Source organism: Staurois parvus, unplaced genomic scaffold (genome assembly GCF_062004578.1).
Source record: "Staurois parvus isolate SC_StPar_1 unplaced genomic scaffold, SC_StPar_1.0 ptg000132l, whole genome shotgun sequence".
Taxonomy (NCBI): Eukaryota; Metazoa; Chordata; class Amphibia; order Anura; family Ranidae; genus Staurois; species Staurois parvus.
Window position 1 is genome coordinate 962,543 of NW_028317928.1, and position 27,597 is coordinate 990,139.

Sequence of the window (27,597 nt, forward strand, 5' to 3'; positions counted from 1 at the left end):
CATTCAGGGTTTTTTTTTTTTTTGTGCTTAGCTGTGATTTGGCCACAGCTAATCACATGACATGTGCATGTGATTAGCTGTGACCATTCACAGCTAGACACTAGTATACAATGGATGGCATGAATGAAGCCATCCATTGTATACAACTGTCATGTGCAATCACAGCAGGTCACATGGTACCCGCAACGGGGGCCGATACTCAGATCCATCATCGGCCGTATCCGGTACACGGCCGGTGACAGATTGCGCCGCTGCGCGGCTCTGCAGGAACGCGATCTGCGCATATGCGGGAGGACACCATATGGTGTCCACCCGGAACGCTGATGACATTTGCCGGCCGCCATTTGGCCATAGGGCGGGCGGCAAATGGTTATTAGCACTGCATGCTGCATATGTAAATTAGCAGATCTGCTGTCTTTAGGTACATATAAAATTACAAACTATACAAAGAAACAAAAATTTCTAAGCACATAGTTAATAGTTTTTATGTTAAGTTGATCTCTTTTATACATTTTTATACAATCACACCTAAAAGAATAAAATTTACCTTCTCACTTTGTCCATGACTGTTGTTATGGGGACTTAAAGTTGGGGAAAATCCAAAAATTATATTCGTCACCAGGAATAAAAGGGGAATCTACAAGAGCTTACACTTGTTCTAGTTGCTCAGATGATTTTCTTTATTTAAACATGTAACGTACATGTAAGATTTGAGTAGCTGAGATGTGATCTGTAGAATTATGACATTGTAGATTTAGCTCATTCCATGTTAATATAAGATGTGTTTAGAATTAAGTCAGAGACATATGGTCACCAATTAGCATCTGAAGGGACAGAGCGTCCTCTGGACTGGAGGGGACACCTGGATGCCAATAAGATTTGTCACCTTCTGGGAATCTGGAAGGAAAAGGCTCTAGACAGTTCGGCTTCATGACACAGCAGGAGACTGGAGGTGGTTCCGATGTGTCTGGGGATCTTTGACTTATATACACAGATCAAAGGAATATATTTCATCTCTCATAAAAGTTAAAATATTAGTTGCAGAGAGATGAAAATACTCCCTTCTGAATGGACACACTGTAGGCTACATCTGCATGTAAAACTGTATTTGTAGCCTATGTAGAATCCCAGAGAAATGCAGAAAACGGTTATATTGCGCCTGATTGCTACAGCTGAATAGTGATTGGTACTGTCGCAATCGGACTGATGTGCTGGTGTTGGAAATTCAGTCCCTGACTTGGTGATTCAAACCGTTCCTGGTCCAATCGACTTTGGGCATTTCAGTACCCAGAACGTCCTGTGCGCTGGTACAGGAACACCCCCCAGAGTCGATTGGCCAAAGGCTAATGTCCAGCCAATGTCCATATTCCCATAAATTGAGGACCTGGGATATGGACGGTGTGATTTGTACGGAGCCAGTTCTATCGACTGGCGGATCATGGACTTTCTCTGACTTGCTCCAGTCGCAGGATAACTCTTGGTAAAAGTTTTATTTCTGTTTTTTATTCCCTTTTATTTTATAGTCAATAGCCAATTGTGTGTCTTATCTCCAGAGAGATTAAATTGTATTGTATTGCTGTGTCTTTATATGCTCGGTCAAGTTAATTGCCAATCTGTATGCAATTGCACTGCATGTTGGCATATCGCATGCAGATTGTAAAGGTAACAGGTCTGCCAGACGAAGATCTGTGTGTGTGTGTGTGGTGGCCCAGCAGGCCAGTCTGCGGATAAAACTGTTGGGTGGTGGCAAGCTACCATTTGTGGTGTGTCTGGTGTGAGGACAGTGGAAGAGTGATTAACACCTGGGGTTCTAGCTTGTAGGATAGCTGGAGGAATCCTAGAAGGGTGTGCCACTCGCTAGGCTGCTCCCCAACCCTTAACATGCACCAGATTGTATATAAGATTCATATCTGCCTGTGTGTGGTTGGCCAGCTGGATTGGAGTCTCCTTCTAGTGGTGACCAGAGGTAGTGCGGGCTGTGAAAGTATAAACCGGCTGGTTTTATATATATTCAGATTAAGTCACCCTTATCCGATCTTACCCCAAGTCACGGCCGCATGTGCGCACCTCGGTTAGCTAGTCGCTGTGGGTGTGTGGGGTGGATTCGTGACAGGAACGCTAACCATGTGATAAACTGTTGAGTTGCCCTGTGAATGCTGAAACTAAATTGTCTGGAGAAGCTTTCTATGCTTGCCTACTTCATTCAGTAAACAGAGTTGTTGGTTATGTGGGTGGTCTGGTCTGATTTACTGAAATTTTGAGAGAAATCCTACATTGTATGGGAACGGGGAACAAAGTGTATGCCTATGTGTCAACTTTCTAAGTATAAAGAGAGAGAACAGTAAAAGAAGAAGTAGCCAATTCAGGAGAGGACAGGTGGATTGGTGGATGTATGGTCTACCCTTCAAGCGGCAGGGACCCATAGTCAGGGCTTGCTGCACAGAAGAAATCTACTATGGACTGGACTTGAACCATGAGAATGCAAGGCCTTGCAATAGTTTCCCTCCATGTATTTGGGTTGAAGAGTAAAGTGTGGAGTGTATCGTGCATTAAATAAGTGGTGCAAGAAGATCAGTGTTTTATACTATCTCCCTCAAAAAAGCTTTTTAGTCAGTGTACGGCCAGGTGTCACTGGCAGGAAAAAGGACATTATCCTTCAAGTGTAACAGGTTGGCCTCAACTCACACATTAAATGGTATCATCATGCAAACACTAAGAATTATTATGTAGCACTACCCCCCTAAGGGTAGTGCTACATAATAACCCTGAGTTTTGGGTCCCCTAATCGCTACACAGCCAAGCAACACGCATTTTCCACACTTTGCACACTTGGAGTCAGTAAACAGTCCTTGAGCTTGATTTTGTTGTTTTTATTAGGGTTTAAGAACTTGGATGGAGATGGGGGTATATGGGATTCCCAAGGAACGTTAGAACTTGAGGACAACTCCTTTACAACTATGTACAAAAATGTGGACCAAAGAAAATAGCATCAGTCTCAATTGAGGAGCACTAAAGCCCCTTTGGTGTACCTCCTCAGACCCTGGATGAATTCTCCTATTCACCCAGATGCACTGAGGGTATCCCTGGGCAAGGGGGGCCCGGATGAGAACTAGTTGAGCATTACACCTGACCACCCTCCCCCCTTATCTGGCTCAGGGGGTGTAGGAGTACTCACACTATCCCTTCCTAGCGTGGTGGGTTGGAGGCTGCTTTCAGGCCTTACGGTGGACTAGCTCCCTCCCAGCTAACAGATTGTCCTTCCTAGGAGACGTTGAGGCAGTATGATCCTCCTGTCCTGCATTCTGCCTGTAGTTATTTTCCGCTCCCTGGGGCCCCCTCCCAGGCTCCCTAGTCCAGCCTTCCTCTCAGTTCATCTTCCACCCAAAACTGCATTCTACCCCCCTGGCTCTGTGATATTTGAGGGTTGTCCTTGGTCACCATGCCAAGCCTCCTGCCAGGAGATTGGTCAAAGTCCCTCAAACATGCAGATCTGGGCCTCCTCCCCTCTTCTGCCTCTCTTCCATAAAGTTCTCAAAGTTTCTGGAAGGATGGGAGGGCTCCAGAAGCGCTGACCTGTAGAGCCACCCAGCCTGTCCTGAGCTAACTGGAGGATGTTACATCTACAAAAAAGGGCCGTAGCATGCTGGTTCTCCCATGCTGTTGGTGAGGCCCTAACAACCTGCTCTTAAAGCATCTATAACAAATAGAGCAACAAGTATAGGCTGGGTGTGTAACTTGGGACTTCCCAAGAAAAAAAGGTGTCATAGAACTATCAATAAAACCATAAATAAGTCAGCACACTAAAATTAATGTTAGATGATTATATTGTAGTATACAAATAGCATCAATGTGGTGCATACAAATATATACTGTATATTTTAGGAATGGGCCTCAAATTAGCCTAGCTATGCAATACAAATGTGCTACCTATAGCTATAAGCAAACAATAGTCATATATAAAGTAATGGGGAAACATTCAATACATAAAAAGACAAAACCATTGAATGAAGGACTAACCATAGACAGAGAGCAGACAAATGGTTTTGGTAGATATAAACAGACAATCCTCTTTCTCAGGACAAGTCCCACCTTCTGATCAGTCCAACACATTAATAAACCTTTTTTGACAAAAGTAATTGCTTAGAAAAACAATGTAAGAATATACTAATTTTGCTAAGATACTGATTTGTAATAATTTGGAAGCAGTCCAACAGAAAGCTGATCCATCCCATAAAATATAAAGGTGACAGGTGCTCTTTATTCATGAATTGGTAAACCTTTAACTGGATATGCCGGTGGCGGTGGTGGTGGTTGAGCATTAATGTTAGTTACAGGAACGGCAACGGCACCAGGATTCATGGCAAGGGCAACATCATTCTGAAACACCAACACCTTCAGAAGAGAAAAGAACAATTAAAAAAAAAAAGATATTTTTAGGAGGAAGCCAAAATATTATGGCCAAGGCCATACTCTGTATGTAGCGCACCCCTGAACTCTGCACTCAGTGTGTAGAGCACCCCTGAACTCTGCACTCTGTGTGTAGCGCACCCTTGAACTCTGCACTCTGTGTGTAGCGCACCCTTGAACTCTGCACTCTGTGTGTAGCGCACCCTTGAACTCTGCACTCTGTATGTAGCGCACCCTTGAACTCTGCACTCTGTATGTAGCGCACCCTTGAACTCTGCACTCTGTATGTAGCGCACCCTTGAACTCTGCACTCTGTATGTAGCACGCCTGTGAACTCTGAACTCTGTATGCAGAGCACGCCTGTGAACTCTGAACTCTGTGTTTAACCCCCCCCCAAACTCTGAACTCGGTACATAATGCACTCCTGGTATTTAATGCCCCATTAAGACCCTCCCGCTGTTAGTTAAATTTCACCACTCCCACTATTTGATGCTGTTTGGAAATGTGTGTTGGGGAGGGGCGTTGGGGGGTTGTGGTTAAGTTCCTGCACTTGCCTAGGCGAATAATCTGTATCAGGGCGGGTCTAAAACCTTTTTCATACAAATAAACGAAAAGGCCACTATACATGTAACGGAACAGAGGAGGGATGGGCAAGAGGAACTTTCACTTTATGGCTGAAGACCCACTTTTAAGACTTAAATCCTAACTCATAACATTTACTTTGGAGTAGGGCCGGGGTAGGTTCCGTCAGGATCTCATTTCTGTCTGTGACCCCATTGGGGAGATTTTCCCTCATTTCTTGTACCTGTAATACTCGTACAAAAATTAGGCAACTGCAATCATATTTCCAACAGGAACCTCAATCTGCTAAAAATACATCTTTATTTGTGTTCCCATTGGGGAAATTTCCCATCATCCTAGGGACACAAGTGACTAAAAAAAAACCTGACAAAGGCTTTATCTTTTCTCCACTCTATAGAAATCAGAATAAAACATTTGGCTGGCATTAGGCTTAGTTGACGGAAACTTGATATGAAAGTTTGAGGCTGGAAAAACTTAAAACTGGAGACAAGGTAGAGTCAAGCAGCACAAAACTATCTCCTTTATCTTATTTAGTGGTGTGAATGTTTAAAGTACATTTAAAGCCAAAATATAATTTGGAAAGAGAAGGAAAGGGCTAATACTATTGTCAGTTTTTTTTTTTTTGCTACGTGTGTTTCAGGAAATTTCTCTACACTTCCTGTCCTATAGACTCAACAGGGAGAGGATATTTTCCCAATGTGAGCCCTCACCACCACCATCCAGATCTAAAAAAAAATAAATAAATAAAGCTTTACCTTTTATTTATATTTTGAACAAAATAGCTCCGCCAAAAAGTATATGTTTTGGATAGAGAAGGAAAGGGTTAAAACCCCTGCCAGGGTTCGTTTTTGCTGGCTGTGTCATGTTGGGGAGATTTCGCTTCGTCCTGTCCTAGAGATGCAGTAGGAAGTAAGAGAAAATCTCTCTAAAGCCAGAAGATAGCCACTCTAATGCAGGCCATAGACGGGGAGAAAAACGGCCGATTTTTCTTTTAAAAAACGAAAAATCGGTCGTTCAAGCGGCCGACGTTACCATCAATGGTAAAAAAAATCGGCCAATTTTCATCCCGGCTACAGCTGGCAAAAAGTGTCCCTGCAGAGAGCTCCGCTATTTCTTTGACAGTTCTCTGACAGTTCCTTGACATTTATAGAGGTTGCAACAATGTATCTATTTGTTTCCATTTAGGATGTTTTTATTCGGAAACAAATAGATACAATGTTGCAACCGCTGTAAATGTCAAGGAACTGTCAGAGAACTGTCAAAGAAATAGCGGAGCTCTCTGCAGGGACACTTTTTGCTGGACTGGAATTCCTCTTATTTTCATCCTACTTCTTCTTCTTCTTCATCCTCATCCTCTTCTTCTTCATCATCCTCATCCTCTTCTTCATCCTCATCCTCATCCTCTTCTTCTTCATCCTCATCCTCTTCTTCTTCATCCTCATCCTCTTCTTCATCATCCTCACCCTCTTCTTCATCATCCTCACCCTCTTCTTCTTCTTCCTCATCCTCTTCTTCTTCTTCCTCATCCTCTTCTTCTTCTTCATCATCCTCTTCTTCTTCTTCATCATCATCATCCTCATCCTCTTCTTCTTCTTCATCCTCATCCTCTTCTTCTTCTTCTTCTTCTTCATCCTCATCCTCTTCTTCTTCATCCTCATCCTCTTCTTCATCCTCATCCTCTTCTTCTTCTCCTTCTTCTTCATCATCATCCTCATCATCTTCTTCTTCTTCATCCTCATCCTCTTCTTCTTCTTCTTCATCCTCATCCTCTTCTTCTTCATCCTCATCCTCTTCTTCTTCCTCATCCTCTTCTTCTTCTTCATCCTCATCTTCTTCTTCCTCATCCTCATCCTCTTCTTCTTCTTCTTCTTCATCCTCATCCTCATCCTTTTCTTCTTCTTCTTCATCCTCATCCTCTTCTTCTTCTTCTTCTTCTTCATCATCCTCATCCTCTTCATCCTCATCCTCTTCTTCATCCTCATCCTCTTCTTCTTCTTCTCCTTCATCATCATTCTCATCTTCTTCATCATCCTCATCCTCTTCTTCTTCTTCTTCATCCTCTTCTTCTTCCTCTTCTTCTTCTTCATCCTCTTCTTCATCCTCTTCCTCTCCTTCTTTTTCTTCTTTTTGTCTTCCTCTTGCAGGTCACTGCTCATTATCGGTAAAAAATCGGCCGATTTGCCCACTAATTGCCGCGAAAATCGGCCGATCGGCAAAATCGGACGATTTTTTTCCAACTTAACCAAAAAAAAAACGGCCAAAATACCGAAAAACGGCCGAACAAATAGCCCACTAACGATCCGAAAATCGGCCGATTTTATTTTCGGCCGAAAAATCGGCCGATTTTCGACCCATCTATGGCCTGCATAAGGCTAGGTTCATACCTATGCAAGGTTCGTTTGAGCCGTTTCTGCATTGCGTTTTGCACCTGCATTTTTGAAGCGTTTTACTGCAGTTTTAATGCATTTTGCTTTTTTTTTTTTCATTTTTCTTGTTGCTAGGCAGATTTAAACCGCAAAACACATCAAAAACACAACAAAAATGCATACAAAAACGTAGAAATAATGCAACATGCTTTTGTGCAGAGCTTCCATTGAAGTCTATGGAACCAAAAATGCAACTTTTTGCGTTCAAAAAAGCCCCTGACCCTTTCCAAAAAATGCACCAGGTGAAAATGCACAGATGTGAACATGTCCTACAGGAAATCATGTTAAATGTAATGTACTGCGTTTCTGCATAACACAAAACGCTGCAGAAAACGCTTAGGTGTGAACCTAAGGTTAGGGCTTGTTTACACCTGCGTTGCTTTTTGAAAAGCGATCTACCACAAATCACTCCTTCGAAGAGGGCACAGTGCAGGGCAGTTGACAGGCATGCAGGAGGTGATACTGCCACCTCCTGACAGCCATTTTTTCCCTGGTAGCTAAATGGCTTTTTTGAATGGGAATAGCGCACTGCTATGGCAACTGGTTGTGGTGTGGCCCCATTTACTTGAGCATGTCGCAGTCGGCAGCAATACTGCAAAAAGGGGGATACTTTTTTGCCGCACTGTGAGGTGACACCCCTGTCTGGCAGCTTTTGAGGTGCATTACAAACAAGACTCAGCCACCTATTTGTAATGCCAACACCACCCGACTGCAAGTGTAAAGTAAGCCTTACAGTCACAGTAGCAAGTATCCCTATTGGACGATTTCCAATACATACACCTTTATGTTTACAACCGAACCTCTCCAATATGAATATTTCTACATTTGCTAGAAAAAAAAAAAATGATGAAAGAGGTGGAGCCTGTGGTGTTACCATTCTTACGTACCTATAGCAGGATGATGTCTAAACACAGTCCTAGTTAAGGCCACAGAGGAGAGCCAGGATCTCAAAGCAAAGGGGGTTTCCAAAGCTGGCACATGGTAGATTTTGCTGGACCCTTGACTTGACACTTTTTTTTACAGTAATCCCATACATCTCTTACCTGGTCAACACTTTGGACTTGTCTTGTTGAAAGAGCTCGGCATTCAGAAACAGAGGTGGTAATGGTGACACAGAAGAGCAGAAAGTTTATCACAATCATTACACAAAGAATAACAGTAACAACAACCTGTCAAAAAAAAAAAAATATGATAGCAAACCAGTGTTTTTTTAGGAGTAATATTTTCATTGACAGCTCTGGACTCATCTATAAATCATGTATCCTTTAAATAATTGTAAAGAAATAATATATATACAGTACTGTGCAAATGTTTTAGGCAGGTATCAAGAAATACTGTAAAGTAAGAATGCTTTGGAGCAGGGGCGGACTGACAACTCATGGGGCCCCTGGGCAATAGGGGATCATGGGGCCCCTGTGTCCTTGCCCAAACTCAAAAAAGCCTATGAAAAAGGTACCAGGGGCATCTCATGGGGCCCCCTACTGACCCCGGGCCCTCAGGCAGTGCCCGAGTTTCCAAGCTTTGGAGAATATATATTTTAATTGCTTTTAAAAATTTACAAAATGCAAAGTGAGTTGAACAGACGATAAAATCTATTTCCAATCAATATTTGGTGTGACTACCCTTTGGCTTCAATCCGACATCAATTCTTACCCTTGCACACTTTGTACATGTGGAAGTTCTGTTCAAGCTCTTTGAAGCACAAAGAAACAAGCAAAGTTGAGGACCATAAACACAGTGGTCGGCCAAGGAAACATAATGTAGCAGATGAAAGACACATTTGTACAAAGTCATGGATTTTGTAGGATTAGAGTCAGGTGTATGATTAACCAATTATTCCAAGCAGGCACCAATGATCATCAATTTCAAATGTAGGTTGAAACATAGTCATTACCCGAAACAGAAACAGCTACAGTTGTGTTCAAAATAATAGCAGTGTGTTGAAAAAAGTGAATAAAGTTCAAAATCCTTCTAATAGCTTTTATTTCCATACACACAAATGCATTGGGAACACTACACATTCTATTCCAAATCAAAACATGAAGAAAAATATATCAAATTTGTGTTGCTCCTCTAAAAAAATTTAAGAAAAGTGAATATTAGACTGTTCAAAAAAATAGCAGTGTTTGTATTCTTCTTTACAAACTCAAACATTCACTATATAAACTGAAAAATGTTTGAAGATTTTGCTTTCCTTTGAATCACTTAATGAATATTTAGTTGTATAAGCTCTGTTTCTGAGAACTGCTGTACATCTGTGTTGCATGGAGTCAACCAACTTCTGGCACCCGTGAACAGGTATTCCAGCCCAGGATGATTGGACTACATTCCACAGTTCTTCTCTATTTCTTGGTTTTGCATCAGAAACTGCATTTTTGATGTCACCCCACAAGTTTTCTATTGGATTAACTGATCCATGATCCCTGGTATGCGATAAATAGGCCCAACACCGTAGTAGGAGAAACATCCCCATATCATGATGCTTGCGCAACCATGCTTCACTGTCTTCACAGTGTACTGTGGCTTGAATTCAGTGTTTGGGGGTCGTCTGACAAACTGTCTCCGGCCACTAGACCCAATATGAACAATCTTATTTTCATCAGTCCACAAAATGTTGCGCCATTTCTCTTTAGGCCAGTCAATGTGCGTTTTGGCAAATTGTAACCTCTTCAGCGCGTCTTTTTTTCAACAGTGGGACATTGCGGGGGCTTCTTGCAGATAGCTTGGCTTCACATAGGCGTCTTCTAATTGTAACAGTACTCACAGGTAACTTTAGACCTTCTTTCATCTTCCTGGAGCTGATTGTTGGCTGAGTCCTTGACATTTTGGCTATTCTTCTATCCATTCAAATGGTAGTTTTTCGCTTTCTTCCACATCTTTCAGGTTTTGGTTGCCATTTTAAAGCATTTGCGATCATTTTAGCTGAGCAGCCTATCATTTTCTGCACTTCTTTATATGTTTTCCCCTCTCCAATCAACTTTTTAATCAAGGTACGCTGTTCTTCTGAACAATGTCTGGAACGACCCATTTTCCTCAGAATTTCAGAGAGAAATGCACTGTAACCAGCATGTACAACATTTGCTGCCTTCCTTCCTTAAATAAGGGCAATAATTGCCACCTGTTTTTCAAAAGAATGAATGACCTCACTAATAGAACTCCACACTGCTATTATTTTGAACATGCCCCTTTCAATTAGTGATTCAATTACACAGAATCAGCAGCATGCATGTCATGACTGTTGGGTCTGTTGGATTTCTATTACTCTACTACACCTGCTAGTATATTATTTGCCATGTAGAAATATCATTTCTACCAAAAACAGTGATTGATCAGGTTAGTGATGTCTGACTGCTATTATTTTGAACACAGCTGTACATAGGAGGCTTAAAGATGGATGAAGAACAGGCAAACTCTGCTGTTACGGTGAAGTTGTGTCACAGGTCATACATCATTGGAAGACTAAGCGCAGCAACAAGACACAAGGTAATAGTTATACTGCACCAGCAAGGTCTCTACCAGGCACAGATTTCAAAGAAGACTGGGGTTTCTGGATGTTCTGTTCAAGCTCTTTGAAGCACAAAGAAACAGGCAACGTTGAGGAACGGAGACGCAGTGGTCAGCCAAGGAAACGTAATGCAGCAGATGAAAGACACATCATGCTTACTTCCTTTCGACGCTGCAAGGTTTCCAGTTGGGTTGCCACCTCATCCCTTTAAAACCAAAAACATATTAATTACACAGGTTCTGTGGCTGATTAAGGCGGTAATTAAACACACTTAGGTCTTTATCTGCAATAAATTAGCTTCAGAACCTGTGTAGTTAATATGTCTTCGGTTTTAAAGGGATGAGGTAGCAACCCTATGTCCAGAAGTGCCATCAGCACAGAACTTTTGGAAACCAGTGGGACCCAGGTACACCCTTCTTACTGTCTGGAGAAGTCTGGCCAGAATGGGTCTTCATGAAAGAATTGCTGCTAATAAGCCATACCTCCGACGTGGAAACAAAGCTAACTCAACTATGCATGAAAATATTGGAACTGGGGTGTAGAAAAATAGCAACAGGTGCTCTGGACTGATGAATCAAAGTTTGAAATGGGGCAGAGTGACCATTCTGGCACTCGGGCACTGCCCGAGGGCCCGGGGTCAGTAGTGGGCCCCATGGGATGCCCCTGATACCTTTCATAGGCTTTTTTTGGTGTAGTTTGAGTGTGGGTGAGGACACAGGGGCCCCATGATGCCCTATTGCCTGCGGGCCCCATGAGCTGCCAGTTCACCCCTGTTTTGAAATATTTGGCTGTAACAGGAGGCAGTTTGTTGGCGGAGTAGAGAGCGGTACAACAGTGAGTATCTGCAGGCATGGTGGAGGTTCCTTGCAAGTTTGGGCTGCACTTTTGTAAATGGAGTTGGAGATTTGGTCAGGATTAGTCCTCAATAAATACAGGTAGATACTTATCCATCATGCCATACCATAGGAAAGGCATGTGATTGGCCCCAAATGTATTCTGCAGCAGGACAACAACCCCAAACATACAGCCAAAGAAATTAGGAACTATCTTCAGCATAAAGAAGAACAAGGAGTCCTGGAAGTGATGGTTTGCCCCCCACATAGTCCTGATCATCATCAAGCCTATCTGGGATTACGTGAAGAAACAGAAGGATTCGAGGCAGTCTGTATCCACAGAAATTCTTTGGTTAGTTTTCCAAGATGTTTGGAACAACCTACCTGCTGAGTTCCTACAAAACTGTGTGCAAGTCTACCTAGAAGAATTGAGGCTGGTTTGAAGCCAAAGGGTGGTCACACCAAATATTGATTTGATTTGAATTTTTCTTCTGTTCACTCACTTTGCAATTTGTAAATTGATAAAAATAATTAAAACATAGGGTTTTGAAAGCATTCTAACTTTACAGCATTTCTTTTACACCTGCCTATAACTTTTGCACAGTACTATGTGTGTGTATATATTTGCTTTCACAATCCAATGTCACTGCCAAATCTGTCTCCTTCCTCCACAGTCTGGTCTCACTGCCTCTTCTGTCCCCCTCTTCAACAAACCACCCCACCGCCTTCCTCCCCATCCACCACAACCCCACTCACAGCCGGTAAAACAATGATCTTATATTCTTCGTAATATACCCAAGCTTGCCAATTCCGTAACAGGCACACTGTTGCTAGTTTAAATAATAATAATTGAATCAGTATACATACAGTATGTTTAACCACCTCCCACCCGCCATATAGTAATATGACAGACGTAAGGTGGTTCTCTCATTCTGGGAGGTCGTCATATTACATCCTCCCATTCTAACCGCGCAAGCGCGGCTCCGGGAGGCCGCAGCGCGGCGATCAGTGGTGCGCTGTGTCCCTCGGACACAGCGGATCAGCAAACACGGAAAGAGCCGAAGATGTCAGCTCGGTCATGTGATCAGCTGTGTCCAATCACAGCTGATCACATGTAAACAGGGAAATGCCGGTTATCGGCATTCCTCTCCTCTCGAGCTGTCACGCTGACAGAGGAGAGCCGGTAATCGGCTTTCCGCGGAGGGGACATCTACACTGATCATCAGGACACTGATGATCAGTGTAGCCCCAGCAGTGCCACCTGTCAGTGTCCATCAGTGCCTTGTGTCAGTGCTCATCAGTGCCTTGTGCCAGTGCCCATCTTTGCCACATCAATGCCACATATCAGTGCCTACCAGTGCACATCAATGCCACATATCAGTGCCCATCTGAGCTGCCTTTCAGTGTCACTCACCAGTGCCAATCAGTGCCACCTATCAATGCCAATCAGTGCCACCTATCAGTGCAGCCAATCAATGCCACCTATCAGTGCCAGTCAGTGCTGCCTATCAGTGCCAGTCAGTTCCGCTCATCAGTGCGTATCAGTGCCGCCTATCAGTGCCCGTCAGTGCCGCCTAACAGTGCCAGTCAGTGCCGCCTATCAGTGCTGCCTATCAGTGCCGCCTATCAGTGCCAGTCAGTGCCACATACCAGTGCCAGTCAGTGCCACCTAACAGTGCCAGTCAGTGCTGCCTATCAATGCCAGTCAGTGCCATATATCAGTGCTGCTTATCATTGCCATGTATCAGTGCATTTCAGTGCCCATCAGTGATGCCTGTCAATGCCCATCAGTACCACCTACGAGTGCCTCCTCATCAGTGCCCATCAGTGCCACCTATCAGTATCCATCAGTGCAGCCTATCAGTGCCCATCACTGCAGCCTCATTAGCGCACATCAGTGAAGGAGAAAAATCACTTATTTTCAAAATTTTATAACAAAAATTAAGAAAAAACTTTTTTAACCTCCTTGGCAGTATGATTCTTTCCAATTTCACTGTTAAACAAATTTTTATTTTTTGCCAGTTTTGGAAACAAAAGGATCCATTTCTTAATGAATTTCACATTCTGAGTTCAAATATAACAATGAAATTTGTCAATTGGCTCTAGTTTTTCTGTAAACGGAAAGTTTTCTACTATAGGCGTAATGACTACATAATGCACAATAATTATATAGATAGATGTCTTTCCACAAATATAAAGCAAGTGATATTGACTACATAACAAAGCCTAAATGGCATAATATATTGCATAGGATTACCAAGAAAAATTATAGCCATAAGCTAAGTTGAATCATTTTAATACTTAGGATTCTCACTAGTTTTGTCTTCAGTTTGTGTCGGTTTTGCTTCTCTTGGCTTTTCTCTTGTATTCGAGGAAAGGGCTATCTCTTACAACTGCACGTGACTACACGCTTCAGGTTCTTCCTCACTTGACTCAACCACGAAGGATTCTGGTGCTTTAGGAATTGGTAGCCCCTCTCCATGAGGAACTGGACGTATTGCCGATGGAATATTTGGATAGTGCACAGATAACTTTTTCTTCTTATTTAGCCCTTTTACAATTGGAGGCACCATACAAAAGTAACAATTACTAACATGATCTGTTGGCTCTCTCCAAATCATTGGCACAGCGAAAGGCATAGATGCCTTTTTTCCATTCAACCATTGCTCCAGTGCCGTCCCACAAGAATTGCAGCATATATGTGGTGCCCAGCTCTTGTCCTGGTCTCCTATCTTGCAGCCAAAATACAAGTTGTAGGCTTTCTTAATCATTCCTGTTATCCTCCTTTTTTGTGAGATAAAAGTTATTTCACCGCAGATATAGCAGAAATTATCTGCTTTATTCACACAAGTTCGAGGCATTACTGAGTAGCCTATATAAGCATAAAACGAAATGTAAAGACGCTGTCAAACTACAATCAGCTACAGATACTGCAGCTTTTATGCAGTGAAGTGATGCAATTAAAGGCTAATATTGCATCATCTCAGTATACATGCAATTTTCTATTGGTCACCAGTATCAATTGCGCAATATGCAGCTGAAGTTGCATCATAATTTTGAATGGCTTACGTCATTAGATGGGTGAATATATCATGGAAACTAGAGCCAATCAACATTTTTTAGGGTCATTTTCGTTTTCAGCACCCCAAAATTATGTAAGATTAGCTAATTTTATGCTTTTTACCTGTTGAACAGTGTTTTTGGTGCTGAAAGCGGTACCATTTTTTTGCATGGAAATATGTAGTTTTTTTATTGTAGGCCTGTAATTTTTAGGAATAACTCACTGAAATCTGTACGAACAAGAGTCTAGTAAACATCCCGGGTAGGATAAAATTTGAAACACGTAATCATAAATTATAATTTAATAATCATAAAAAATAATAATATAATAATAATACATTTAATTCAATAATATAATCAAACCAAAAACACTGAAATGTGAAATATAGCGCCAAGTTAGCACATTGCTGAGCAAAGTCGCAAAATCGTTTTCAGTGTCTGATGGAGAATTTCCCCACAAATCATTATCACTCAATTCTGCAAGTGGTTCTGATTTACTATCGCTGTTCTCTAGCTGATCTAAACCGCTTTTGACCTAAAGGGACACTTTTTGGATGCCATGGACATTTCTCAGTTTCCAGGCAGAAAGAACAGACAAAATGCAGGCAGGGCACAGGACAAAGCATTAGGGACAAAATGTATGTGAAATTGGTTGAGACAGCAATGTTTTACTATGTAAAATGTAAAAAAAAAAAAGACATTTTTTTAAAATTTTTAAATTTCCCGCCGCCAGCGGCGCCCATACGTCCCGACGTCACAGGGACAGGACACAGAAGCCGGATGCCGGCATCGGCCGGAGGAGATGGCCGGGGACGCTGCAGGGGACACATCGTGGGAGCGCAGGGTAAGGTAAGTGAAGAACAAATGCCGGAGCAGTGCCGCATGGTATTCCCGAGTGTAGCTTGGGGTTACCGTTTGTGGTACTGAAATGTTACCCCGAGCTACACTCGGGAATACCGCCAAGGAGGTTAAAAAAAAAAATTTCAGGGGTTTTTGGTTTGTTTAAGAAAAAATAAAAAACCCAGAGGTGATTAAATACCAGCAAAATAAAGCTCTGTCACAAAAAAATTATAAAAATTTCATATGGGTACAGTGTTGCATGACCGCGCAATTGTCATTCAAAGTGCTACAGAGCTGAAAGCTGAAAATTGGCCTGGGCAGGAAGGGGGTATAAGTGCCCGGTAGGCAGGAAGGAGGTATAAGTGCCCGGTAGGCAGGAAGCGGGTAGAAGTGCCTGGTAGGCAGGAAGGGGGTAGAAGTGCCCGGTAGGCAGGAAGGGGGTTGAAGTGCCCAGTAGGTAGGAAGGGGGTAGAAGTGCCCGGTAGGCAGGAAGGGGGTAGAAGTGCTCCCTAGGTAGGAAGGGGGTAGAAGTGCCCGGTAGGCAGGAAGGGGGTAGATGTGCCCGATAGGCAGGAAGGGGGTAGAAGTGCCCGGTAGGCAGGAAGGGGGTAGAAGTGCCCGGTAGACAGGAAGGGGGTTTAAGTGCCCGGTAGGCAGGAAGGGGGTAGAAGTGCCTGGTTGGCAGGAAGAGGGTAGAAGTGCCCGGTAGGCAAGAAGGGGGTAGAAGTGCCCGGTAGGCAGCAAGGGGGTAGAAGTGCCCGATAGGCAGGAAGGGGGTAGAAATGCCCGGTAGGCAGGAAGGGGGTTGAAGTGCCCGGTAGGTAGGAAGGGGGTAGAAGTACCCGGTAGGCAGGAAGGGGGTGGAAGTGCCCGGTAGGCAGGAAGGGGGTTGAAGTGCCCGGTAGGTAGGAAGGGGGTAGAAGTGCCCGGTAGGCAGGAAGGGGGTAGAAGTACCCGGTAGGCAGGAAGGGGGTGGAAGTGCCTGGTAGGCAGGAAGGGGGTTGAAGTGCCCGGTAGGTAGGAAGGGGGTAGAAGTGCCTGGTAGGCAGGAAGGGGGTAGAAGTGCCTGGTAGGCAGGAAGGGGGTAGAAGTGCCCGGTAGGCTAGCAGTTAACGGATAATGTAATAAATAAAATATAGAAAAAACTCTATATAAAATCACCAGAATAACACTTACAAATCGGTGACTGACTGATAAGTTGGTGCGCATATTGAAGTAATGGTAACTGTTGGAAGGGAAGATCGTTGGAACAATCACGGCGTTCACCAAATCGAAAGCATTTAAGATCAGAGCCGCCATGCTGGAAATGGAGCTAATGATGTTCATGCACAGAGAGCCACTGATCTGTAAGGAGATAACGGGAAGAATATGCCAATGATACAGCAATAACATAAACAGTCCTATTCAAGTAATATTTGCCAAGTGTAAATCAATTATATAACATCATTCCTCCAAAAAAGTGATATTTTAGTGGTCAGTGGAACCTGATGGATTTAAGCAAGCCATACATGCATGGATCTCTCCATCCAGAGAAATGTCCCCTGCTGGCTGCTGTATTCAGACTGCTGCAACACCTAGGCAAGACCATCTACTTGCACCCCCCCACCCCCCAAAAAAAATATAAAACTTCACCTATAGGTCTACTCTACCCCTCCTAGCACACATCCTCTTTCGCATCAACTTTTCCACCCTAGCACGAACCATCTCCCACAAATTCCCCCTCCTAGCAAAAATCCCTTCAATCCCGCCTCCTAGCACAATTAACTACCCCAATCCATCTCCTAACGAAAGTCCTCTCATCCCCCTCTCCTAGCACAAATTTCCTCTCAATCCCCTCTCCTAGCAGAAATCACCCTTCCCAGCACACACCTCCAACATCCCCCCCCCAGCACGTATTCCCCCAATCCTCCCTTCTAGCACAACTCCCCACCCATCCATTCTCTTAGCACAACCCCCCCCCCATTCTATTCTCTTATCACATATTCCCCCAATCCCCCCTCCTAACACAAATCCCCTCAAATCGCCACCCTAACACAAATCCCCCCAATCCTCACCCTAACACAAATCCCCCCCAATCCCCACCCTAACACAAATCCCCCCCCAATCCTCACCCTAACACAAATCCCCCAATACTCACCCTAACACAAATCCCCCAATCCCCACCCTAACACAAATCCCCCAATCCTCACCCTAACACAAATCCCCCAATCCTCACCCTAACACAAATCCCTCCAATCCTCACCCTAACACAAATCTCCCCCAATCCTCACTCTAACACAAATCTCCCCCAATCCTCACCCTAACACAAATCTCCCCCAATCCCCACCCTAACACAAATCTCCCCCAATCCCCACCCTAACACAAATCCCCCCCCGCAATCCTTACTCTAACACAAATCTCCCCCAATCCTCACCCTAACACAAATCCCCCAAATCCTCACCCTAACACAAATCTCCCCCAATCCTCACCCTAACACAAATCTCCCCCAATCCTCACCCTAACACAAATCCCCCTGCAATCCTCACCCTAACACAAATCCCCCCAATCCCCACCCTAACACAAATCTTCTCCAATCACCACTCTAACAAAAATCTCCCCCAATCACCACCCTAACACAAATCCCCCCCATTCGCCACCCTAACACAAATCCCCCCCAATCCTCACCCTAACACAAATCCCCCCAATCATCACCCTAACAAAATCCCCTCCAATCGCCACCCTAACACAAATCCCCCCCCCCATCTTCACCCTAACACAAATCTCCCCCCCAAACCTCACCCTAACACAAATCTCCCCCAATCCTCACCCTAACACAAGTCCCATCCAATTGCCACCCTAACATAGCACAAATCCCCCCCAAACCCCCACTCCCAGTATTACTCCTCTTCCTTTAATCCCCCCACCTAGGACAAATTCACCCTAATCCCTCCTCTAGCTAAATCCCCTCCAAATTACCCTTCCCAGCATAAAATCCTCCCACCGTACCCAAATCCCCCCAAAGCCCATCCCAGCACCCCTCTAGATCTGACCATGGCGTAGAGTAAAGAAACCGTGCTGTGCCCCTAGATGGCTGCCTAGTTTGCCTAGTGGTAGCACCAGCCGTGGGTGTCTGGATACCTGAACAGTGACTATATCAGACAGCATCTGACTGGATGCAGTCACTGTTCAGCCAACAATTTTCCACCCAGCTGCTTTGATACTTTAAAGTTTGTTTGAGTCTGCTAGTGCTGAACACTCAGGATTTTGATGGGTCCCCCTAAGCTCTGCACAGCCAGGCAACATGCATTTTCTGCACTTTTTCTCAGAGGCAGTAAAACAGTCCTTGAGCTTGTTTTTATTATGGGTTAACAACTTGGATGGGGTCTAGGGGTATATGGGATGCCCAAAAAAACTGCAGAAATTGAGGACAACTTCTTCGCAAACCCAAAATATAGACCAAAAATCAACAATCATCTCCTCATTCACCCGGCTGTCCTGAGGGTATCCCTGGGAAAGGGATTCCAAAATCTACCATAGAGTAGTCCCAGATGAAAACTAGTTGGGTATTACACCTGACTACCCTCTCTCTTCTGTGGTCCAAGGGATGAAGAAGTATTAACACTGTCCTTTTCCTGTAGCTTAGTGGGTTGCAGCTGCTTTCAGACCTTACGCTGGGCTGGCTCCTTCGCTGCTAACAGGTTTTCCTACATTGGAGACTGTAGGGCAATAGAGATCCTTCTGTCTGCTCCAGCCTGTAGGTAGGCTGCCCTCCCTGGGGCCCCCTCCCAGGCTCCATGCGCCAGCGCCTTCTTTCAGTATATCTTTCACCCAGCACCAACTAACTCCCCTCTGTTCAGGTTCTTCCACATTTAGGGGTTACTCTTAGCCATCATGACTGGCCTCCTGCCTGGGGAAGTTCACTTAAACATGCAAATCTAGGCCTCCTCCGCCCCTCCTCTAGAAAGTTCCTCCAGTTTCTAGAAGGGTGGGAGGGCTCCAGAAGCCCTGACCTGTAGAGCCTCCCAGCCTGCTCTGAGGTAACCTCACTGCTTCACTCCCAGGCTGACTCATCCCAGGTTTTTAACAAGCCTCTGACTCACAGCAAAAATACTAGCTAAAAGTAGAGGGTGCTACGCATGTTATGAGGAAGGTGACAGGTTAGCTATTGTCAGACCTCAGGGTCAGGGCCGGGGCAAGGGGTGGGCAAGAGGGATGGCTGCCCTGGGCTCAGTGGGGATTTGGGGTTTGTTCTAGAAGGGGTGATTTGGAGGAGAGATTTGTACTAGGAGGGTGGATTTCTGTTAGGAAGGGGGATTTGGGAGGTAGGATTTGTGCTAGGAGGGGGAATTTGGGGAGGGAGAGGATTTGAGCTGGGAGGGCAAATTTGTACTGAAAATGGGGAATTTTTGTTTAGGGAGAATTTTGGCTTCCAAAGGGAATTTATGCTTAGGGGGTAAGTATGAAGATTGGTGCTCACGTTTTTTTGGAGGGGAGGGAGGGGATTTTTGCTGGCACATAATGTTCATACATTGGGGGGGGGGGGGGGCACCGCATGGCATCTTCGCCCTGGGAGCTGGATGACTTTGTCTTGGCACTGCTCAGGGTTCTCTCACCTCTGGTTCTCAGCCAGAAGTATTCTTTACACTATCCCTGGGACAAAAGTGCAATATTGCTTTTTTCCCAAACTACAAGTTTTATAACCTTTTATTCTAAATGAAACCTTCTGCCCAGGGGCAGACTGACCATTTGAAAACTCGGGCACTGCCCGAGGGCCCGGGGTCAGTAGGGGGCCCCATGAGATGTTCCTGGTACCTTTTTCATAGGCTTTTTTGAGTTTGGGCAAGGACACAGGGGCCCCAGGATCCCCTATTGCCCAGGGGCCCCATGAGTTGTCAGTCCACCCCTGATTCTGCCCCCACCCCAATTAATAAATTGCCTTTGTAACGCCTTCAAACCACTTCCTTCAATTTTTTTTAAAGTTTGAAGAAAAGAATATAAACACCTTATAGCTAGGGGCGGACTGACCATTTGGAAACTCCGGCACTGCCCGAGGGCCCGGGGTCAGTAGGGTGCCCCATGAGATGCCCCTGGTACCTTTTTCATAGGCTTTTTTGAGTTTGGGCAAGGACACAAGGGCCCCATGATCCCCTATTGCCCGGGGGCCCCATGAGTTGTCAGTCCGCCCCTGCTTATAGCAATGTCACTTTCCAGCAATGTAGTAAATTAAAAAAGAAAAAAAGCTCACCGAAGAGGGTTTTGTCCGAGCTGCAATTGTCAGAGATCCAGCAATGATGTACTGCAAAAAAATAACAAATCCACATTATTTCAAAACATTAGTTTCACAAATAACACAAGCATTGGTGCAAAGTGAATAAAATGTCACCATATTTTTCTGAGATGAATTCATCAGCTCCTTCTATTGCCCGATTGTGTAATACCTCAATGAGAAAATGATGCTGCATTTTGGCCACTAGTTGGAGCAGAGGATACAGGAAATAATCTCTCAGAGGATACAGGAAAAAAAATAGGGTGGCATTTTGTTTAGCTTTCAAGAATGTTGAGCTTGCAAGCATTCATGCAAGCTCAACAAAATACCACCCTATTTTGTTTTTCTAAGAGATTAATTAGCAAAATATAGAACAGCAGCATGGAAGACTAGTAAATTAAGTCTTAAAAGTAGATGTCAAATCTGATAGTACTTGGCATTAACACATAATGAAGAATGAAGGCTGCACGATCAGTACACAAACCATTGGCTGGTTCTCAGTGGGCATGCTGTGTTGGAGTCAAGATAGAGGTCCTTCTGTGTAGTAGGATGGTGTTGAGAGGTTAGACAACGTGTTTCAGAGTGCACTTAGCCATGGGAAATGGATGTTCTGTGCACAAATCTTGTAGACTTCATTCTAGGACCCCCTGCTATGCATAAGTGCCACGTACTATCAGTTGTGATCTCTGGTTTGTGAAGAGACTGCACACACCTGACGTTTTTTCCCAAGATATCATCCATTTTAATTCCCCCATTTCCCTTGGGCTACTATCTAATATTTTTCATTATAATTTTACAGAGTGTTTTTTTAATTTGAGCCCTGGGGATTTCTCTCACAGGTTGGTAGGCGTCCAATTGGGTTGTCCTATGAAACACGTAGACCAAGTCATGTCAACTTGAGGATCGTACCTCAATATAATCATTATATACAATATATATATATACCGTACAATATAATCTTGGATGGGTTTCAGGCATTCTTCCTTGGTATCCCTACTAGCTTCCCTAGGTTTCTGCCCATTTGGTTGTGAGTAAGCAGTTTCATAACCGCCCCTACTGAACATTGTCCATGATTATATTGTATATAAAAGATGTTCTTTGAATTGATTGTTAATGTGTATTTATGTTTTGTCTCACATAAATATTAGCTCACATTTCTCCTGAGGAAGGGCCGATTGTTGCGAAACGTGGACGATCAGCCAAAACGTTTCCCATTTCTTTTCATTTGGCACCTACAATCCATTGTTGGATTCTAGTCATTTTTAATTGTCAGATGAAAAATCAGCGTGGCTTAATAGGAGCCTGAGATTGTAAAATGTTACTGTGGGGATGTTGATCTTTTTGTGTTCTTTTGACGATTTTAATATGTCTGTAATAAAAATATGTTTACAATTTTAAATGTGTGAATCCCTTGTCCATTGGGCACAGAGATAGTCCACGAGTTGAGCTTTTTCCTCTTTTCCCTCTTTTTGGCTAGTTACCAATTTTTGGATGATGGTACCCCCATTGTCATTATTGGATTATGTTTTAGGCCTTAACACCTATGGAATAAAAAAATTAGTTTTTTTTACTTCTGGTTTTTCAAACACGATTTAAAAAAAAAATTTAATGAATGAAAAAGAAACAATATATAGCCCAATTTGTTTGTAAAATTTGAAAGATAATGTTACGCCGAGTAAATAGATACCTAACATATCATGCTTTAACACTATGCATGGTCATGGAATGGCACCAAGCTACGGTACTTAACCAATTCAATACCGGGCAATTTTACACCTTCCTGCCCAGGCCAGTTTTAAGGTTTCAGCGCTCTCACACTTTGAATGACAATTGCACAGTCATACAACATTGTACCCAAACTAAAATGTTATCATTTTCTTCACACAACTAGAGCTTTCTTTTGGTGGTATTTAATCACCGCTGGGGTTTTTATTTTTTGCTAAATTAACAAAAAAAGACCAAAAATTAAAAAAAAAAAAAAGTTTTTCTTTGTTTCTGTTATAAAAGTTTGCAAATAAATAATTGTTCTTCAAAAATTTAGGCCGAGATGTATTCTGCTACATGTCTTTGGTGAAAATAACCCAAATTAGGATGTATTTTTTAGTTTGTAGGAAAGTTATAGAGTTCACAAACTATGGTATAGATCTGAATATTGATCAATCCTGAAGTACTGACAGCCAATCTAATTTCTTGAGGTCCAAAAATGTCAGAACAGTACAGATATCCCCCAAATAACCCCTTTTTGCAAAGTAGACAGTCCTACGTACTTCCTAAGAGGCATGGCGAGTTTTTTGAAGTTGTATTTTTTTTGTCATAATTTTTCGGAAAATTAAAAAATGAAAAAAATTAGTTTCACTATTTTTTTTTTACATATTGTCACCAGTGCAGTACAGCGTCATTATATAACTGGCATGGCGGTGATCAGGGACACTGGTGACAGTATGAAAAAAAAAATTATATATATTTTTTTTATTTTTTTTATTATTTTTTATTAAATTTTGTTTTCTTTTTTTTAAGATTTGTTTTTCATATTTCACTATGACCAAAGTAGTACAATGTTACCATAGTAATGTTGTACTACTTTGGGGAAGTGATCAGTATTTTTTTTTTTTTGTTTTTACACAATTTGCTTATAGCAAAGAATTACTTTGCTATAAGCAAGCATTTACCTGAATGACATCGATTCATTCAGGGTTTTTTTTTTTTTTGTGCTTAGCGGTGATTTGGCCACAGCTAATCACATGACATGTGCATGTGATTAGCTGTGACCATTCACAGCTAGGAAGTAGTATACAATGGATGGCATGAATGAAGCCCTCCATTGTATACAACTGTCATGTGACCTGCTGTGATTGGTCACAGCAGGTCACATGGTACCGGCAACGGGGCCGATACTCAGATCTGTCATCGGCTGTGTCTGAGGTACACGGCCGGTGACAGATCGTGCCGCTGCGCCTCCCGCTGTGTGGGAGGACGCCATATGGCGTCCACCTGGAACGCTGATGACATTTGCCGCCCGCCATTCGGCCATAGGGCGGGCGGCAAATGGTTAAAAATCTCCTTAGGCAACGCTTTGAACATTTTTACAGGTTACCAGTTTTGAGTTACAAAGGAGGTCCAGTGCTAAAATTATTGCTCTCGCTATATTGTTCACGGCAATACCTCACACGTATGGTGCGAACACCATTTACATATAAAAATATATTTATTTTATTACTTTTTTTATATTTTTACACTGTTTATTTAAAAAAATTTTAGATCACTTTTATTGCTATCACAAGAAATGTAAACATCCCTTGTGATAACAATAAAGATTGACAGGTACTCTTTATGGTTAGATCTGATTGATCTAATGCTTTTTAAAAACAAATTGGCCATAAACCAGTAAGGGAGGCATTTTTCACACTGACCCCCAATGGATTTAGCAGGGGTTCCACAACTATATAAAATATTCAAACATGAGTCCATAAACCGATTCAATTAAAGTGGAGTTACAGTTGAAAAAAAAAGTCAGCATCTACAAAACCTGTAGCTGCTGACTTTTAAAATAGTCAGTCCAGCGATGTCCTCACCACGGCTGGTTTCACCGGCCGCCATCTTTAGTGTGGGCACCCATCTGTGACAGCTTGCGGCTTCACAGCTGGGTGCCCACTGTGCGAGTAGTTCCATAGTCTTCTGGGACCTGTCAGGTGTCCCAAAAGACTACGGGGAGGGAGGGGAGAGGACAACTTCTGTTTCCGATCGCCTTAGGCGATCGCACTGGAAGTGGGAGCGGGTTCCTTTTTAAATTCGGGTATCCGCTCCCCAAAAGGTGCCAATCCTTAACAGGGAGCAGGGGACAAAGCATTAAAGCGAAACGTCCCCTTTTGGGTGGAGCTCCGCTTTAACCTCGATCCTATGTGAAATCAAATGTCCATATTATCTTAAAGGATAAGTTCACCTGGCCCCCGCTCCTCTTGCTCCCTGTTATGACAGCTAGTGGGGGGCATCTTCTCTCCCCCCCCCCGCTAGCTGTCACAATTTAAGAAAACACAGCCGTGCGAGGACCCGCCCGCATGGCCGCATCACTCATTTACAGCATTCCGTGAATAAGAACACTACAAGTCCCAACAGCCTTTGCAGCTGTCGGCTTGTAGTTCTCAATGAACTACCACGGTGCTCTCCCGGTAGTTTGTTGAGACTTCCTGTCAGTAAGTATCTGCTTGTCCGTACGGGATGTATGGGCACACAGATTCACTGACAGGTCTGCAGGAGACCTTCATGGCACCAGCAATCTGCTGGTCGCTGGGGCAATGCTTTAGAGGCTCCAGAAACAAAAAATAATAAATGCACATTTTTTTAACCTGCAAAAAAATGGGCAGTCAATAATTTTGTTAAAAGGTGAATTTATTGTTTAAATAAACCCAGTGAGATGTGAATCCACCACCAGTGCACACAGCCTCTTACCAGATGCACAGACCCCAGGTTATAGGTGGTCTGATGTAACATGAAGCTGTTTGAGTCTTGATCCAGATCATCCGACAAGGGAGTACTGTGATCTCCTCCTAGTCTTTTAGGGACTGGGTTTAAAAGAGATAAATCTCCAATAGTGCGGTACCGTTAAAAAGATTTATTTGATAAAACCCAAAAAATGACTTACAATGTATCTTTACATAAAGCGAATGTAATAAAAATTGCCAATGGTGCCGACTCCAGCTAGCGTGGGTGATGTCAGTCCAAAACTCTGTCCCACCCCGACGTAGATTTCATCTCAACAGACATTGTCAAGGGGATCAGGATCAAGACTCACAGAGCTTCATGCTATATCTCACAGTACCGCATACAGTATATTCCGGACACTTTCACCCCCCTCCAGTCCAGGCCAATTTTCAGCTTTCTGCGCTATGAATGACAATTGCGCGGTCATGCAACACTGTACCCAAATGAATTTTTTAGCATTTTTTTTAGACAGATAAAACTTTATTTTGGTGGTATTTATTCACCACTGGGATTTTTATTTTTTTGCTATATAAATGAAAAATTCCAAAAATGTTTTTAAAAAGTGTTTTCTTATAAAATTTTGCAAATAAATAATCTTTCTTCATAAATCTTGGCCAAAATGTATTCATCTATCTTTATAGTAAAAATTGTTTGTTTATTATTTCTTGTGCACTGAGCGCAGTTTACAAAGAATATTTGGGGTTCCACAAGACCTGAAAACTATTAAAAGGTTTTCCAAGGGGTTAAGATGTTGAGAAAGGTTGCTCTAGGCCCTCCTATATACTGCCGTCATTGTGTACCAGCAGCCAACCCACCAAATGCTCAAAGTTTTGTCAATAGCTCTGTACTGAAGCATACAGATATCCAACTGTTAGCGAGAAAAGCTACCAATCCATGTTGGAAGGCTAAACCTGTATATTGGCATTGTGACGGGAGTTACTTTGGGTGGGGGGGCCCATGGAACCCAGCTCACTTTGGAGAGGTGGGGAGACCCCTGTCTCAGCTCCCCATATCCCTCTTATGTGTAAGTCACCCTGTGCCTGTTAGGGGTACAGGGTGATCTGTCCTAATATTGTGTAGACATACATAGGTGGGGTGGGGGTTGTTGATTGTTTAACCGTTTCAATACCGTGCAATTTTACACCTTCCTGCCCAGGCCATTTTTCAGGTTTCAGCGCTCTCACACTTTGAATGACAATTGCGCGGTCATACAACATTGTACCCAAACTAAAATTTTATCATTTTCTTCACACAACTAGAGCTTTCTTTTGGTGGTATTTAATCACCACTGGGGTTTTTATTTTTTGCTAAATTAACAAAAAAAGACCAAACATTTTGAAAAAAAACACATTTTTCTTTGTTTCTGTTATAAAAGTTTACAAATAAATAATTGTTCTTCATAAATTTAGGCCGAGATGTATTCTGCTACATGTCTTTGGTGAAAATAACCCAAATTAGGATGTATTTTTTAGTTTGTAGGAAAGTTATAGAGTTCACAAACTATGGTATAGATCTGAATATTGATCAATCCTGAAGTACTGACAGCCAATCTAATTTCTTGAGGTCCAAGAATGTCAGAATAGTACAGATATCCCCAAATGACCCCTTTTTGCAGAGTAGACAGTCCGACGTACTTCATAAGAGGCATGGCGAGTTTTTTGAAGTTGTATTTTTTTGTCATAATTTTTCGGAAAATGAAAAAATTTAAAAAAGTATTTTCACTATTTTTTTTTTACATACTGTCACCAGTGCAGTACAGCGTCATCATATAACTGGAATGGCGGTGAACAGGGACACTGACTGGTGACAGTATGAAAACAATATATATATTTTTTTATTTTTTTTTATTTTTTTATTATATTTAATTTTTTATTACATTTTTTTTATTTTTTTTAAGATTTTTTTTTTCATATTTTACTATGACCAAAGTAGTACAATGTTACCATAGTAACATTGTACTACTTTGGGGAAGTGATCAGTATTTTTTTTTTTTTTTTACACAATTTGCTTATAGCAAAGAATTACTTTGCTATAAGCAAGCATTTACCTGAATGAAATCGATTCATTCAGCTTTTTTTTTTTTTTTTTTTTGTGCTTAGCTGTGATTTGGTCACAGCTAATCATATGACATGTGCATGTGATTAGCTGTGACCATTCACAGCTAGGCACTAGTATACAATGGATGGCATCATAAATGAAGCCATCCATTGTATACAACTG

At 42.8% G+C, this 27,597-nt stretch overlaps 1 protein-coding gene across 4 annotated transcripts in view; it reads right to left on the bottom strand.

Annotated features, from left to right (window-relative positions):
- Nucleotides 1-2,855: 2,855 nt before the first annotated feature.
- LOC149466119 (membrane-spanning 4-domains subfamily A member 8-like) overlaps nt 2,856-27,597 on the bottom strand; it is a 39,291-nt gene continuing 14,549 nt past the window's right edge. For 3 of the 4 annotated variants that reach the window (XM_089672885.1, XM_089672883.1, XM_089672884.1), the window contains 4 exons: nt 20,878-20,928; nt 16,830-16,997; nt 8,459-8,584; nt 2,856-4,392 (listed from right to left, as the gene is read on the bottom strand). In XM_089672885.1, coding sequence (XP_089529011.1) covers nt 4,258-4,392; nt 8,459-8,584; nt 16,830-16,997; nt 20,878-20,928 — 480 coding nt within the window. In that variant the 3' untranslated portion in view covers nt 2,856-4,257. The remainder of the gene's footprint in view (nt 4,393-8,458; nt 8,585-16,829; nt 16,998-20,877; nt 20,929-27,597) is intronic. The other variant, XM_089672886.1, reaches the window with a different exon arrangement.